We start from the raw sequence: 16,589 nt of genomic DNA on the forward strand, positions 1-16,589 counted from the left end.
TCTGTGTACTCATAAACATATAATAGGGGAGTTTCTAAATTTTAAGAATGCAAAGAACGGACTTGTGTTCTTATGGAGACTGGTCTTGTCAAGCCACATTGGAAGAACGAACTCGGGAAGGACAGGAGGACATAGAACTATTGCGAGATTTGAGATGTGCGATCTTCCTGTTGCACAATTAACCGTCACAGCACATTTGAATGCAGTGAGAGAACTACTGGCATTACCACACTAGTGACAGCATTATTATCATCACACCAGTGAGGTTTTGCAGGACTAGTAACACGTTAAAAGAATAAAGTGTGTAAACACTCGTTTCCTTCATGTGTTTATTACTATATTAAAATGATGCCCAACAAAACAAAAAATGTTGTATAACGACTCTATAGAGCCGTCAGACATTCGCGAGCTTACAGCGGGAAACTGTTGAGGTAAAACCACTGATATATCAGTGGATAAAACACAACGATAAATATCCACCGTAGTACTGAATTCTTGCTCACAAGTCACCGTCCGATGCATCAAGAACACCCCGGGTAATTTTAGACATTCTCAGTACTTTCATTCTTGAGTATTGGAATTGAACTTTGGCAGTGCATGATGACGTCGAACGAGTCCACGAGACCGTAAGAACACAAAAGAACGCACATTGAGAAACAGCTTAGGTGTGTGTAAACTTTGACTGGTAGTGTACTTGCCAATTTTTTATATTTGTAACACTCAATTTACGATTAAAGTGTCAGTTAAGCAAACTCAAAGTTTTTAAGCCACTTTTAAACACTCTCTGCATGATGATAGAGTACAAAAGAGGAGGTAAGTAATGGAGTTGAGAGGTGTGTGTGCTTTCTTTAAAGGTACTGAGCAGTAGCATTTGCTGTCAACAGCTGTATGAGAGCTCAATACCTGAGCTCCCCCTCCTTTCCTCCCCTTTTTCTACGTGTGTCTATGGCCCTCCCTCTCATGTGCTCCATCACGGGCCAGTGAAAAAGGAGGAGTTCTTCCTGTTGCAGTAAGGCTCTTTCTGAAAGGAAGCCCTGTGATAAAACTGGGATGCCATCCAAGACATGGCTCAGAGGAAAAGAGGGAAAGATAGACCAGAACAACTTACATATACTCCAGACTGGACACTACAAGCAAATCCACAAGGAATTTTCACCCCCATGTCATAACCAGCACACAGGCATGAATACACACACAAACACATATGCATGCACATGAGCCAAGAGTCGTTGGCAGACAAAATACAGATAGTTATCATTCTCAGTTATCCTCATTGAGTTGGTCAGGAATAGGTCTTCTGCAGGTCAGCACTTTCACATAATGTGAGCAGAAGGGCAGCAGGTGGGAACAGATTCTTTTCAAAGTCTTAAAATTATTTTACTCTCAGAAACAACTATGTGCATTCAACCATGGCTTTCTCCATTATAAACCCCATTTAATACATGTTTTGATGAATATGAGCCAGCATTTGGCTCTGAATGACCCCCTATCAGTGTAATACTTGCCCGTCAATGGACACAGGGAATCAATCATCCATACATCAGTCCTCCTTTCTGGATTACAGTCAAAAACAAACAACTACAGGCAATTAGACTTCCCTCCAACCATGACCAACTCAGATACTGGTCTCTCCGTTACCACCAAAGAGGGTTTTTCTGCTGATCTACACTAAAACTCAGGGGGGAGCTGTGTAGTGGTTAAAGCTCAGTACTTGTAACCGTTAATTTGCTGGTTTGAGCCCTACAAGGAGAAATCCATGAGCGTCCATTGTGAAACTCCATTGATTTTTCATTGGATCCATGAGCAATTCATTGTGCCCTTGAGCAAGGCATTTAACCTTGAGATGCTCTAGGGGGGGTTTCCTTATAATAAATGTTCTATACAATAAGATATGTTGGGCAAAAGTGTCTACTAAATGACTCAATTAAAAATAAAGGTTTCAATTAGAACCAAAAGTGGTTTTACAGCCTAAAGCCAATAGGAAAGTTCTTTAGAAGTTCAACAAATAACTTTTTTAGAAAATAATCTATAGCCTCTTTTCTATCATTGGGTGGAACAGTTCTGAACATGGTGAGTAATGGTTCCAGTAGCATTTTCACATGAGAGCTCTTTAGTATGGCACAATTACAAACCACTCCCGGCCCTGGATTTCTCAACATGGTTAGCTAACCATACTCAACAATGCTGTTCAAATGCTTTAAGTTCATGGTGTCTCACGATTGGACACTTCCTGAGTCAGTCCAGTCGAATTCTGAATTTGCTGCACCACAATGGAAAAAGAAACTGTAACTGTGTCAACAAACCAGGATCAGTATGGAATGCCACGGTTCCACAACAAGAAACATTCAGTCCAATGACTGAAAAGTGGCTTATGTAACCCAGAACCTACAGTAGAAGTAATTCAATAATTTCCAAAGAACCAACTCAAAAACCCTTAAAAGTGCTTGAATTGTTTTTTTTTTTTTTTTTTTTTTTGCTGAATGTTCTGCAAGAGAACAACGGAAGAACATTTATGTACTTTTTTTTTACTGACAACGGTTTATTCTAGCCCCAAACACAGCTCATTTAGCAAAATGGTTTACTAAATAGGCTTTTATTGCACAATTTAACTGGTAGGACTCCAAACAAGGCAGTAAGGGATAATCAGAACACAAAGACAGGGAATTAAGGCCTGATTCAGAGGTTTTCTGGGGCATTCATCCAAATTTGCAACTCCACTGCATCTCCAGCATCCCTACCAGGCTACATCTGTGCTGTCAGCCCATGAGTGAGAGTGTCTCCTCCAATTCCTCTCCACTCCAATGGCTGGATGCCTGCTCCATGGCCATTGATCATTGGAAAAGCCAACAGGCAGTGAGACAGCCTCATCTAACAATTATGTTTGATCTTCTGATCCTAACAGACTTCCTCACCATCTGTCTAGATGTATGTGCTCACCTGCTTCAAGATAGGGAACTTGTCTGAAGTGTCTCTCTGCTGAGGACTTGGGCAGAGGAACTCCTTCTTTGGCCCTTATTGCTTCCTTCCCCAAACAATAGAAACCACAAAAGAAGCAGCCACAAAACTAGGAAGGTTCACAGCTTAATCCTGCAAATATCTGTCAAGAGTAAACAGCAGGTCTGTTTGACTTGCTCTGGTCTCATCCCATTGTCCTGACCACCACTCATCACATAACTTTGTTGTGCATTAGCTGATTGGATTTGACCAAGCCTTTGTCTAGCTGTGGTTGACTGTAGTAATTGCACAAGTACTACACTAAACTCTGCTTTGCAAAAGGAGAGGATATAACATTGCTGTGGCTTCCTTCTGTCTTTGTGATTTGTGGTTAAGGCAAGAAGTTACTGGAGTATATATACTGAGCATTTCAGTATCAGTCCAACAACCTGGCATAGTTCCGTTCTCTCTAATGGCACACGGGTGAGTCTGTGAGAAACTTCTGCTTTGACTATAGGGGAAATTACAATATGATGTTTGCTTACGTGAGTGGAATATTTCACTTTAGAGAGGCAGCACGACTTCAGAGACTGCCCAAGATGTTAGAGCGTGGATTGGCATGCTTTGATGGAACAATAGTGCAATACCACATGCAATCAGATATCTTCTTATAACTGCAGAGATCGACAAACAGATCACAGCCATGACCGTCAAGGAAGTTACCTTGAGAGGCAAATCCATCTTTGAGTTTCCCAAAATATGTTTTTTTATTTTTATTTTGAGCCAACACAGCTTTTCTAAATGGAGCGTAGTCCATCCGAGACACAGACCTGTCTACCAGACAGTCCCTGCTCATACTGTATAAAAGGCTGTGCTTCAGACAGCAGATGATCGTTTAAAAAGATGGATGTGTGGGGGTAAAGTACAGATGGTCGGCCCTAAAATGGATCCTCAGGCTCTTGTATCCATTCATCTTTCATGGCTGATTTAGGATTCACTCTTCTCACCTCCATCTGTACATACACATAAAAAACAACCTGAGAACACATCATACAGCAGGATGTTTGTCGCTTACCAGAGCTACAATATCTGTGGCATAAAATCATTCGAATGATAAGTGTGAAAGTATTCTCACAACCTCAGTAGGTGTTGCAGCAATAATGTCCAAACTTGTGGCAATCTAAATATTAGCAATACAGCATAATACTTGAACCAATGTCTTCCAACCTGATCTCATGACAATTCAAAATAATTAGTACGAGATGGCGAAATCATAAGAAATTGTGCGAGTTGGCTTTTACTCCCATAGAGAAAAATAAATGAACCAAAGATCAATAATATTAGGATTTATAGGTTTATGCCCTAACCCTAAACCTTAAACCAAACCATTGAGTTATAGTAGGACTATGTGTCTTCTAAGAAGCATAACCTCATAAACAGTGCTATTAGCCCAGTCAGAACCACAGTTTTGATCAAATGAATGATTGATTGACTGACTGCTGGTTTCCACTGCAGAGCAGAGGAGGGTGGCTTGTTCTATATTTCAGCTCACCTCTCCACAAAACAGTGAGCCCTAGCAACGATGGAGCCAAGCTGTCAGTCAACAACACACTAGTAACAGAACTTCTCCCCTCACACTGAGCTCACACATGGCTTCAGACTGACACAGATCCTGCCAATGCCTCGCCTCCAGAGAGAATCTGCCAACCAGGCACGGCAGCTCTCAGTAAACAACCACTAAATCACTGGACAAAAGGGACGTGATGGTCAAACTATGACAGCCATTGAGCGTTACCCAGAGTTTAAAACCCATGATGATTGGCCTTGTTTGTGTCTCTCAGAGACCCATGAAAGTGAGCAGGAATGACAGCTAATTAGCAACACTTCCTGAATAGAACTTGGGCAAATTTGGAAGGGCCAATGAGTTTGTCCTGCTTGCATCTCAAGATGGTCCTGAAATCTTCAACAAGGTGTAAAGAACTCGCCCTAATATTTTGAACCACACAGAATTAGCAAGCCCTTACCCAGCAAACACAGAACTTTCTCCAAAAGTTAGTGTATTTTTCCAATTTGGTTATTTTTTGGAAACCAAACCGTTCTAGCAATGTTCTCTTTAGGTTCTATTTTTTATAACCATAAACTAATGTTTTCAGGTCACTGCATGGAGGTTTTTGTGTTACAACCTAAATAAAAACGTATGCAAAATGTATTCTAATGGTTCTTGTTAAGTTTTAATTTTATAACCATGAACTAACATCCCAGAACGTTGAAGAACTTAAATGATTAATTAAACAATGGATCAGAACATGACAATTAATTGTAATTTATTATTGACGCACCAGGTATGCAGAGGTTAGGGTTTAGATGGTATAGAGGTTAAGAAAACATTTGTGGAAAGTTTTCTAAACCTACTGGGAATTTTCTATTTTTCATAAAAACTAAAATTTTCCTGGCTAACCAAAAGAAACCGTTAGAATGTCCACTCTAGGAATGTTCTGGGAATGTTCCTAGAATGTTCGGTTAACCAAAAATGGTTAGCTGGGCAGCCAAACGGATTAATAACATTGTCTGAACATTTTGCAGTCAGTCTAAAATTCAGGTGTCTTTCTTATTTGCGGTTCTTTGACCTCGATAAACTCTCCTTACAGCAGCAAATGGATTCTAGCGGCACACTTTGAAATCTTAGTTGCAGCGTCAGGCCTCTTCTCCTGGCTTTAACCTTAAACAGGGTTGAATAGCCATCAAAACACAGCTACTGTTCTACCTATGAATCATATTAACACTCTACACCCTATAAATAATGAACAGATGCAGATATGCAAGTGGATGCTTTATCCAATGATTTGAAGTTACAAATATAGCTGCAAATATAGATGGGTTATTCTCACGAAATCTGAGAAACCAAGGGAGTACCACTATGATGTATAAATACTTCACAGTTGAATCAATATGTCTTTTTTACACATAGCGGATCTTTTGTGGATCTTTTGTGCATTGCGGTAATAAGAATTTCGGGTTAAAATGTGCATAACTGTTATAAATAATGTTACAAAGGCCATTTTCTGGACAGGTTTTGTGAGAATCACCCAGATACTGGAACGGCAGCACAGACAAATCTCTGACAGCTGAAATATCATGGTTTAGAAAACACTATTATATTTGTACTAGACAAATAGCAGTTAACCCAGGACAAAGTCATACATTCCGAGAAGCCACAACAAATATCTACACTATATAAAGACACATAAATAAATAACATGCAAGCTATTTTAAGGACATTACAACACCACCATGGATTGCAAAAACAAATCAGAAGTGATATTCCTTATCTCAAAGCTGAGAAGAGGCACATTAATGCTTGTTGGCTTAAATGCCTCTGAAACAATTGGTACAGGATTGAAAAACACAAATTCAGTAAATAAGGGCACTTATCACATGCTCTGTAGAAACATTATTTATAGCTTTTTTTAATACCAACATCCGAATATCTTTACAGTTGGACAAGGAAATGATTAGGCCACATTTTCCCATTTCCTCCCATATGCAAACACACACATTCACACACAACCATCAAATCAACCAAGTATCCTTTTTTATTCCCCTGCCTCCTCCGGCACTCTAATCTTATAATTGAATCTTTTGCAATTATAATGAAATAAAAAATAAAAAAATGAGAGAGGCTGCATGTGACAACGGACACAGGAAGCCCTCATTTCCACGTCTTTCAAGCACAGCTCTGTTTCAGAGAGCTTATCAGACTCTGATGTGGACAGCACACTTTGCAGAAAACAATGGCATATTTGTATGAGCTCGAGAGATCAGGAGAGGTAGACAATCTAAGATTTACCCATGAACTTATATGAAAAATATGTCCCCTTTATAAGAGAGCTAGACCAAAAGATTACGATACTAAATAAAAACTCCATCTTTTTTAAATTAAGAAAATGTGTCTAACAAAAGAGTGTGAAATGTAAAAGGTTAGTTCACCCAAAAAGGTAAATGCTCATCCTTGACTCGGCCTCATGTTGTTCCAAACCTGTATGACTTTCTTTATTCATTGAAACACAAATGGGTTAGGCAGAATGTTAGGCTCAGACACCACTGAGACTAACAAAAGGATTACAATAATATGTGGGTGAGTAAATGGCAATTTTCATTTTTGAGTAACTAGCCCTTAAAGAGATAAAATGATTATTAGCAACATCTTAGTACCAAAAAAATAAAGAGAAACTCGGAACAGAAACGTGATGCTATCTTTCTGACTTATAAATTGCTAAATTGTCTGCGCACTTCCTTTAGATGTATGGCTCAATACAGCCCTGGTGTCTCTCTTCAAAGTCTTACACAATAAAAAAAGCTCTTTCACTGCTCTTTCCTTTCAAAGATGGAACACGAGCAGCACACAATGTTATAAGGGCCAACATTAGCCCGTGCATAGCCTCTCCTTAACCTCTGACATTGAATTAAAAAAACATCCAAAAGGTCTTGAACTGAAGAACATAAAAACAGGAAAGACTGTCCACACTGATAGTGGCTTGAGATTCTCTTGCTTGTCACCTACAACAGGGGGGTCAATATTGGGGGGGTATATATATTGTCAGCTTGGTTTACTGGGCAGTTCAAGTTTCCACAGACACCATTACCAAACGACAGAAAGTCCCATTTTAAGAAATATTTAATAGAACAAAAGGGCTGAAACTGTTGTAGCTGTGGCACAGAGCTTAGCACACTTGCCCAAGCCATGATAGAGGGATAGTTCACCCAAAAACGAACATTGTCATAATTGTTTTGATAATTTGGAATGCCCAATTCCCACTACTTAGTAGGTCCTCAAGGTGGCGCGGTTACTCACCTCAATCTGGGTGGAAGAGGACAAGTCTCCGTTGCCTCCGCTTCTGAGACCGCCAATCCACGCATCTTATCCCGTGGCTCGTTTTGCATGACACCGCGGAGACTCTCAGCATTTGTAGGCTCATACTTCTCTCAGCGATCCACGCACAACTTACCACGCGCCCCATTGAGAGCGAGAACAACTAATCACGACCACGAGGAGGTTACCCCATGTGACTCTACCCTCCCTAGTAACCTGCCAATTTGGTTGCTTAGGAGACTTGGCTGGAGTCACTCAGAACCCACGGATTCTAACTCGCGAATCCAGGGGTGGTATTCAGGGTCAATACTCGTTGAGCTACCCAGGCCCCCAAACTCTGCCATCATTTCTCACCCCTTATGATGTTTTCTCTTCAATGGAACACAAAAAGAGATGCTAGGCAAAATGTTAACCTCAGTCAGCTTTACTTTCATTGTATGGGAAAGTGCAGCGTCAACATTCCTCAAAATCTCTCCTCTTGCATTCCATGTAAGAAAATAAGTAATAATATTTTTGGGACAATATGTAAGGGTAAGTATATGATCAAAGAAGTTGAAGTTTTGGGTGAACTAACCCTTTAAAAAGGATTATTCTGGGTTCAGAGCTCAGTCAACAGCATGTGTGTCATTATGTTGATTACTACAAAACATAATGTGGGTTACATTACGTTACTTACTGTAAACTCACAATGAAAGTGAATGGGGCCAGTCCATAAACGTTAAACTATACTTTGTTAGCCACAAGATATAAACATACTTAGTGTGATAAAAACGCTTACCAACTTTTTCTGTGTACTGTAGTTTTATCCTACAGTATATTAAAACTTCTTTGTCATGACGATATAACAGCGGTAAACCCTAAAATCGATTTTAGCAAACTAAGATCATGTAGAATAGAGATTTTTATCACATATAGAGATACCCCTTTTGGCTATAATTTTTACAAAGTGTGTATTTGAATGAATATGGACAGGCCCCATTCATTTTCACTGTAAGTACATTACTATAAATGCAATTTTTACTTTTTTGTTTTAAATAATTAAGAAACAAGATTACATTATTTTTTGTGGTTATGAACATTATGCTATATGTTGATTGACCTTAACTGTTGAAACTGGAATGTTCCTTTAAGCCAGGGTGCTCGTGCGAGCAATGCAGGTTCCCCAATAGCAACAATTTGGTGGGACAGCACGATTTAGGGCTGTAGTGAATGAATATGCATCCAATGAATGGCCCATGGAGTTTACCCACCTGCCTCTAATGAGATATCAATTCATCTGTTTGAAGAGGACAATGAGGAGACACTGCTTGGAGTGTGGAATCTCACGAACTGCGGTCGGATAGGCCGGCCTTGTTTACAGAAGTTACTGGGCACAGAGGGCTGTAACCATACACCGCTCTTCCCTGAGGGCAGAAGGATCTGTACGATTGCCTCTCTATCTCGCCTGTTTCCTGGAACCAGGAAGGAACGGAACTCGAGAAGCCGTGGTGCAAAGGAGGGCTCATTTTCCAACATGGTTCCTGAGTGTATGCATGTGTGGCGTTGGTGAGACATGACTGATTAAATAAACAGATTTCATCTTGTTATCGTCAGGGACCTGGCTGAGGAGAAGAGGCATTATGGACCCCCTCTCCGTCCCCTCCCCTCCAAGTCAAGCTCAGATAGGACATCTGTCTTCATTAAAGAGAACCCAGTGTGGCTGACAGCCACTGAAACGTTGGTGTCTTCACGATTAATGAAGACGGATGACTCGCCCTCAGAGGCCGAGAAGAGGGAACAAAAAGCAGAAGGTTTGACAAATACAAATGGAAAAAAGTGGCGTGCATTATGGAAAAAGGTTGAGACCGTGAGGCTCAGAAAGGCTAACGGCAATGTTTACTGAACTGGATGCTTTTCCCAGGCCACATCAGCACTAATTTGTTTTTATGTGAAAGCTCCGTCTTCAGATTCCTAATGTCATTGTTTTCAAAGGTATGCAGTTATGGAGAGCATTTCTGAAAGATGGATGTACGTAGCGAAATAATGCATTTTCAAATGAAAACGTTTTAGTGTGGATGTGTCGTCTTAATTACAGTATACATTTGAACACTCCATGTAAATAGTAGTCTCCCAACGTCATAGTTTTCAAAAATATGCAGTAATGGAGAGTTTTCCAGTGAGGATGAGAGCATGCGCAGACTGGGAAAAGAAATTGGCCCTGGATTTTACATAGAGACCGGCCCAAAAGTTGTTGTGCTGTGGGGAGTGTCGCTGTCCTTTTCAACAAGTCGCGGCTTGTACGGCATAACGCGGCAGCCCGTTTCAGCTTATTGTTGCACGTTCAGCACCATTCGGCCCTGTTTTGCAGCCGGCCCACCGGAAAAAGTCCCGGTTCTCCCTATGGCCAGTCCACCACTGGATGAGAGGCGTAAACGTAGCAAAATCAAACGAAAACGTATTTGTGTGGAAATGGGCCTAAAACACATCACATGCACTCTCTCACAAACATTGTTTAGTTCCCCTTGTCGCCTATAAAAATGGACACCAGTTTTGGATGTCTCAAAGCAGGGTTGTTTTCAGAGCCAAAGGCTGTCTACAGTCTGGAACAGGGGAAGGAAAAATAAAATGATTGCAACGTTGAGAAAACAATTGAGCTCTCCAACTTTCAAACCTACTTTCCCATATTTTACTAAATCCTGAACGTTCCACTTAATATACTTATGCAAGTTTTTAACAATGTATGTAGCTCTTTATGTCTATCTTACTAAGTTTCCCACGTTTACAAATTTGAGTGTTCTATCTGTGACACATACTTAAAAAATGTCCCTCCCATTTTTTTTTTCCACACACTTTTATGCTTGTTTGATGCTGTTGTGTGGGCTGAGCCTTGGTCAGGCATGCCGGGATACCAGAGCTGTCAGGCACAATTGTGAAGTGAAGAAGACAAATGCAATCTGCATGACTGAAATTATAGCACAGTGTCAGGTTCCCCCCACCCACCTCTCTCTCTCTCTCTCTCTGTTTCTCAAACACAATCTCTCTTTCATCTCTCTGCCTTACTTCCTTGCTGTTTAACTTTTCATCAACATACAAGGTCAAAAATTAGGTTACCCACACTGTTGGTGAAACCAGACTCTCTTTGCGGCAATCATGGAAAACAATCACGTCAAACAGCACTCTCTCAATCGCAGTCTCTTTCTCATCTCTAACATACAAAAACACAGTATGATGGATACACCGAAGCAGCTTAAGTGCTCCAACTTATGGTTAGTTTGGCACGAAGGGTCCTTTTCCTGCAGTCCTGTTTAGTTAGTGGCATGACAGTGTGACAGATAGATAGAGATGCAAACACTTACAACGTACGCTAGCCGTCCCCGTCCAAGCGAAAGGATCCAGTCCGGCATAGAAGGGGCTCACCTTCCGAAGCATGCACGCACCCCGGTTGGTGACATCATAGAGTTGGCGGGGACCCATGCCCAGTGCCTCCATACAGTCGAACATAGTGCGTCCCTGTCACCCACCCACCTCCAAATAAAAGTGATCCTGAACAGTCACCTACTTCCCCTCCGTCCCGTTCCCTATTAGATTCTGTACTGGCTCATGTCACACTGCAAAAAAAACAATAACAACACCCGCAGCTACGACAGCACTAAATTCCTCACTGGAATTCCTGTACTCGGGATATGTGTGCCGCTTGATCCTGCTGTTTTGCTCTTGTAAGCGTTTCCTCTCTATGTTTTCCCTCCGTCCCTCTATCACACTGCTTGTTTCTCTTTCCCTCACTATCTGAACTGCGCCGTTGGTTGCTGGCTGGCAAGACTGCGTCTCTGCACTCGGGCTAAGTTTCTCCTAGCGTGCTGTAACAGACCTAAATAACAGCCCCACATAGCACTCGCGGCTCTCAGACACACTGGAGCGAACCAACTGCCTCAGCCCTGCGCACACAGAGGGGGGTGGAGAGAGACAGAGAGAGAGAGAGAGAGAGAGAGAGAGAGAGAGAGAGAGAGAGAGAGTGATTGGGGGGGTGAGAGAGGGTGTAGAGAAAGAGTAAGGGCCACAGGGAGGGGCCACCATGTTTGTGTGTGTTTGTGTGTAATCTCGCCAGGCCTGATTTGGTTAGAGGACAAACTTTTATTTTATTCTCGCTGGCCTCTTTTTGTCTCTTTTGTGATTCATATTTCAGCATTGCACTACACACAAACACTCACTCTTTCTCTCTCTGTGACTCTGCACCTCCCCCTTTTTCCCTGCAGTACATATGAGAACCCCCCCTTCATCCCAACCCGACCCTCAGCCTCGTCTCTAATCATAACCACATTAAAGTCCACAGAGCGTGCGAGCAAGAGAGGAGAAAGAGAGAGAGAGACAGAGAGAGAGAGAGAGCATTGTGCAAGCAGCAGATGCCTGGGCAAAATTCTCTCCTTTGTCTCCACAAAAACAGAGTAAATGACTGATGGCCACTGCTGTCTCTACCTCATTAAGTATGTGGCGAATATTCAAACCCCCTTTTGGCCCTCATAGAGCCTTTTAAAAGAGGAACTTTTATTCAGTTTGCAGGGAGAATCCATGCACTAGAGGACGCCAGGCAGGAGACCAACAGGAAAATGAACGCGGAATGGAATGTCATGGCTTGCCTTCAGACTCGCGATGTAGAAATGATGAATTTGAGTGCCTTCCCATGGGACTTAGTCAGGGTAGACGACATATTTAATTTGACGCAAAGGAAAATGAGGCTGTGAGGGATGGGAGTACAGTCTGCTCATTGTGATAGTTTAGCTGATGAAACTTTGATTAGAAATACGTCCTAAACTTTAAAAGTTTGATTTCAGTCGGACTAAAGTGATAAAATGTAATGTAAATGCTTCAGTATGGCTGAAATCGTACCAGTATGTTTTTTGCGAAGTTGGACTAACAGACCAAGATAATTCCGATTGTAGCTCGGCTTTGTCCACCTTGTATACATGCTTATCAGACTACAACTGGCCTCTGTGTTGTGCGATTGCCCCGAAAGACAAAAGTAATGTGTGAAAAATAAAACTTATTTTTTTTTTATTGATTTGTGGTTAAATATGACTTGATCACCCTGATGATTTAGCCTAAACCGATGGCCTTACCTTCAAATATTTAATTACGTGTCATGTATAATTGGAGAAACGTGCAAGGAACTCAGTCTCCAAATGTAAAAAGCCTTTATTTTAATGGGCCAAATACATTTAATATCATAATGTATCAGCAAACTGCCTTCATCAGGGCAATCAAGTCATATTTAACCACAATCAATAAAAAATTGATTGTGAAAATTGAAACGATTTTGGCATTGTGACATTATTTTCAGGACACTTGAGCCCATTTTACACACCAATTCTTATTACAACACCATGTCCAGATATTGAACTTTTACTATTATTGTTGTTTTCAATAATTATTATTATCATAACACAGTTATGTTTTTACTGTAACCCAGTAAAAAGATGCAACAGCCCAATTGTTTTTTGTTTTTTTTAGGAATGCACCTATATGGACATTTTGGTCGATACTGATAACCGATAATTCATTATATTTCTAGGCCGATATATTTGCTGATAAATCTAAATCTGGACAAAAATCATCAAAATCATTGTGTTCCTGATTACAAAAACAAAAGGCTCAGCTTGCAAGCCACGTCCAGAGCACTTTAAATGAAATTAAACATGTAAAGTGGGTAATAGCTTTTATTTTAAAACAACTTGAAATGCAGAAAACAAGAAACCTGCAAGGAAATATCTAAATATTTTTTTCCAATAATCATTTCCCAAATGTAGCTTACTTTGAACCAGTTAAATAAAGGAACTAATAATTTATTCCTATTGCCAACTTTCTTTTATTTAAAAAAGCCTATTGACACAATTATATAATTAATATGATGAGTGAGCTACTTTTATTAATACAATGCATTGCACTTAATTCACACCTGTCAAAAGGGGGTTAATGGGGGAAAAATTCATGATGTAACTGTCATGAAAATAATGTCACAAAGTAAAAAATATGAATGACCCTAAAAATTGGACTAGAAAATGTTTTTGAGATTTCATGAGCACGGCCTCATTAAGGTATTCTGGGGTCCTGGGGCTTACAGTTTTGCTGGGGTGGCATTGTTACACTATGACCATGCACTAAACGGATGGGTTGCGGATGCAGAGACTGGGCCCCAACCCCCGGGGAGTTGGGCTAAAGCCCAGGTTACCCGTGCATTATTGGGGCCCTGTTAATGAGAATCCCCTAATTGTGCATGTTAACGTACTGATTGACTCAGCCAATGACATTGAGCTTAGGGCAGGACGATGTGTTTCTCCAACCAATGGCAGGTGAAGGGTGTGTTCAGTAAACCTGTTTAAAACCTGTTACATTATTAGATTATTTTTGCAATTCCGTTTGGAGACAATAGTGACAGACATTACACAACTGACCTTTAAGACAGTCCCTTTTCTATTTTTCTATCCATCAAAGCTGTCTATTCATTTGTTGTGTAATCTGCTCTAACTAAGGTTTATTGGGCTTGCAATACAAGTTAGATTGTACCAAGTGGCTCACAAATAACCAGGTAATTCAACATGGTCCTCTTGCCAGTCACCTACACATCCCTAGTTGCCCACTTACATTCCAGTCCCAAAATACACCCTCGACCTCCAACGAAACTACTACATACATATACCTCCACCATACACAGGCAATCAGGACTTCATGACCTGGAAAAAAAGCCCTATGAAATTAATAGCTCTGCCAGTGTCAGTGCCAATGGCTTTCAATGAGTGAACAGCTGGGGAGTGGATGGAGCCATACCAGGGTTCAAGTCAAGCAAACAGCTGAACACAATGCCAGAAGCAACAGAGGTGCCTGCGCCTCATTCTTGCCTCATCCATCTTCACTCCCTTCCCCACCCCCGTCAGCTCGCTGGTAGTGGTACAACCCAGCCGCCTAAGAAAAGACACCATTTCCTGTCAATCTATGCTGCTGGTTGGGTTTTCTATAAACACATACTGCCCTCCCTTCCAAATACACCCGCAATCATTCTGCTTTTCATTTTCCAAAACCCCCTGTTCTTTTTCACACTTGTGAAGAAACAAAGAATCCTTCTCTGTGCACGTCAGGGCATGCGCTGAAAATGGTTTTCATTAGGCTGTTTATTGATCTTGTGGCTCTTGACTTTGTTATGGTTCTCATTTATTTTCTTTAGGTGACCCTCATAGACACAGAGAGGAAGAGAGAGAGAGTGGGAGAGAGAAAAAGAAGGAGAGGGAGAGGAGAAAATGAGTGGGGGAGACTCACAGAGAGCACTTTAATGGCCCTTTTGTTTGAGCAGACAGTAAAGTACATCAATTGTGACGCTGAGGTTCTTCATGTAATTGTTTTGTCATAAAGGAAGAGAGTGACAAAAGAACAAACAAAAGAAGAGATCAAAAAGTACAATGGTGGAAGAGGGAAGCTGTGAAGTCTAATAAAACCTCCTCTTTATGCCAAGGTGAAGGCTCAAAACTTAAAAGTCCCTAATTACCCATGAATCTTTAAAATTATTTTAAAGGTAACAATATCTGGCCTTATTTTAGAAATTATTTTAATTGTTATAAAACAATTTTTGTCAATGCTTTTCTCTACCTTTTCCACAATTATGACTTCTGCTATAGCTTTTAAACTTCTCTGACTCCTGTAAAATAAGTTGCATTTTTGCTCACTTGTTAGTCACTCTGCATAAAAGTGTCTGCTAAATAATTACATTTAAATGTAAATGCAATGTACATGTCATCTTGCCTGACATATTGTCTTTTAGAAACAGAGAATATCTCTTAAAGTGACTAAATCTGCAGTTTCTTCTCTCCATCTGAAAATCTTTTGTTAGAAACTGTTCTGTGTCGTCTGAGGGTGAAAAAAAAGAGTTGACTTGGACATTTAATCCAACTTCATAGTGCTGACCCAAGTTCCTCCCTCCTCCCTCCTGTCCACAGCCGAGGAGGTTGAACTCCAGAAGATATCCCCACTGGGCCACTAACTTTCCCCCAACTTATCCTGCTCTCCCTCCCTCTCTTTCTCTCTCTCTCTCTCTCTCTCTGGAGTTCAAGCTATTCTCCATCACTCTCTACCACCTCTGTTTAACTCCCTCTTTATCCCTCCTTTTCCTTCTGTTTTCAAAGTTATAGTCATCCAACTCTGCTTCGGTTTTTAAACCACCACAGAAGAACATCTTAAAAGACAACTTTGTTTTCTCTCAATCTTAAGGGCCTGAGCAGATACTTCTATCTCTCTCTCTCTCATTATGCCCTCCTTCTCATTTCACAAAACTCTGATGACAAACAGACCCAGAACTGCTGGAAATCCATCTCACTTAGATGGCTCTCTGTCGTCTTTGCTTTCCAGGACAGACAAGCTGCACGAGATGAGCCGATCTCAGGCGAAGAGTCACCTGGCTGAGAATCTGGCTTAATTGCTGACTAACTGATGTGGACCTCTGATAACAGACACAACACATTAAAAACGTTAGCCTCCCAATACTGGTCTGAACCATGTGTGGCCCCATGGGAAAGAAAAAACTCAAATGAGATCTCTTTAATATCTCAAATGTTATTCCTAAACAGCATTAAGAGTAAATGGAAGGGAAATTTAAGAGATTTTCTTTAGTATTTTCTTTTATACTATCCCACTTTTAAAGGAATGTTTCAGGTTCAATAGAAGTTAAGATCAATCAACAGCATTAGTGGCACAATGTTGATAAAAACAAACATAATTTTGACTCTTTTGAAAAAAGCTGAAATCTTTTCCAATTTTCGTGCCAGCG

At 40.7% G+C, this 16,589-nt stretch overlaps 1 protein-coding gene across 5 annotated transcripts in view; it reads right to left on the reverse strand.

The window, feature by feature from the left end:
• The window catches only part of LOC127618699 (retinoic acid receptor gamma-A), a 74,550-nt gene that overhangs the window by 16,341 nt on the left and 41,620 nt on the right, over nt 1-16,589 (reverse strand). Inside the window, exon 1 of one of the 5 annotated variants that reach the window (XM_052091299.1) lies at nt 11,140-11,720. The exons of the other annotated variants lie outside the window; for them this stretch is intronic. Coding sequence (XP_051947259.1) covers nt 11,140-11,284 — 145 coding nt within the window. The 5' untranslated portion in view covers nt 11,285-11,720. Of the gene's footprint in view, nt 1-11,139; nt 11,721-16,589 lie in introns of those variants that run through there. 5 annotated transcript variants of the gene reach the window in all.

The sequence above is a fragment of the Xyrauchen texanus genome, chromosome 25, assembly GCF_025860055.1.
Source record: "Xyrauchen texanus isolate HMW12.3.18 chromosome 25, RBS_HiC_50CHRs, whole genome shotgun sequence".
Classification (NCBI taxonomy): Eukaryota; Metazoa; Chordata; class Actinopteri; order Cypriniformes; family Catostomidae; genus Xyrauchen; species Xyrauchen texanus.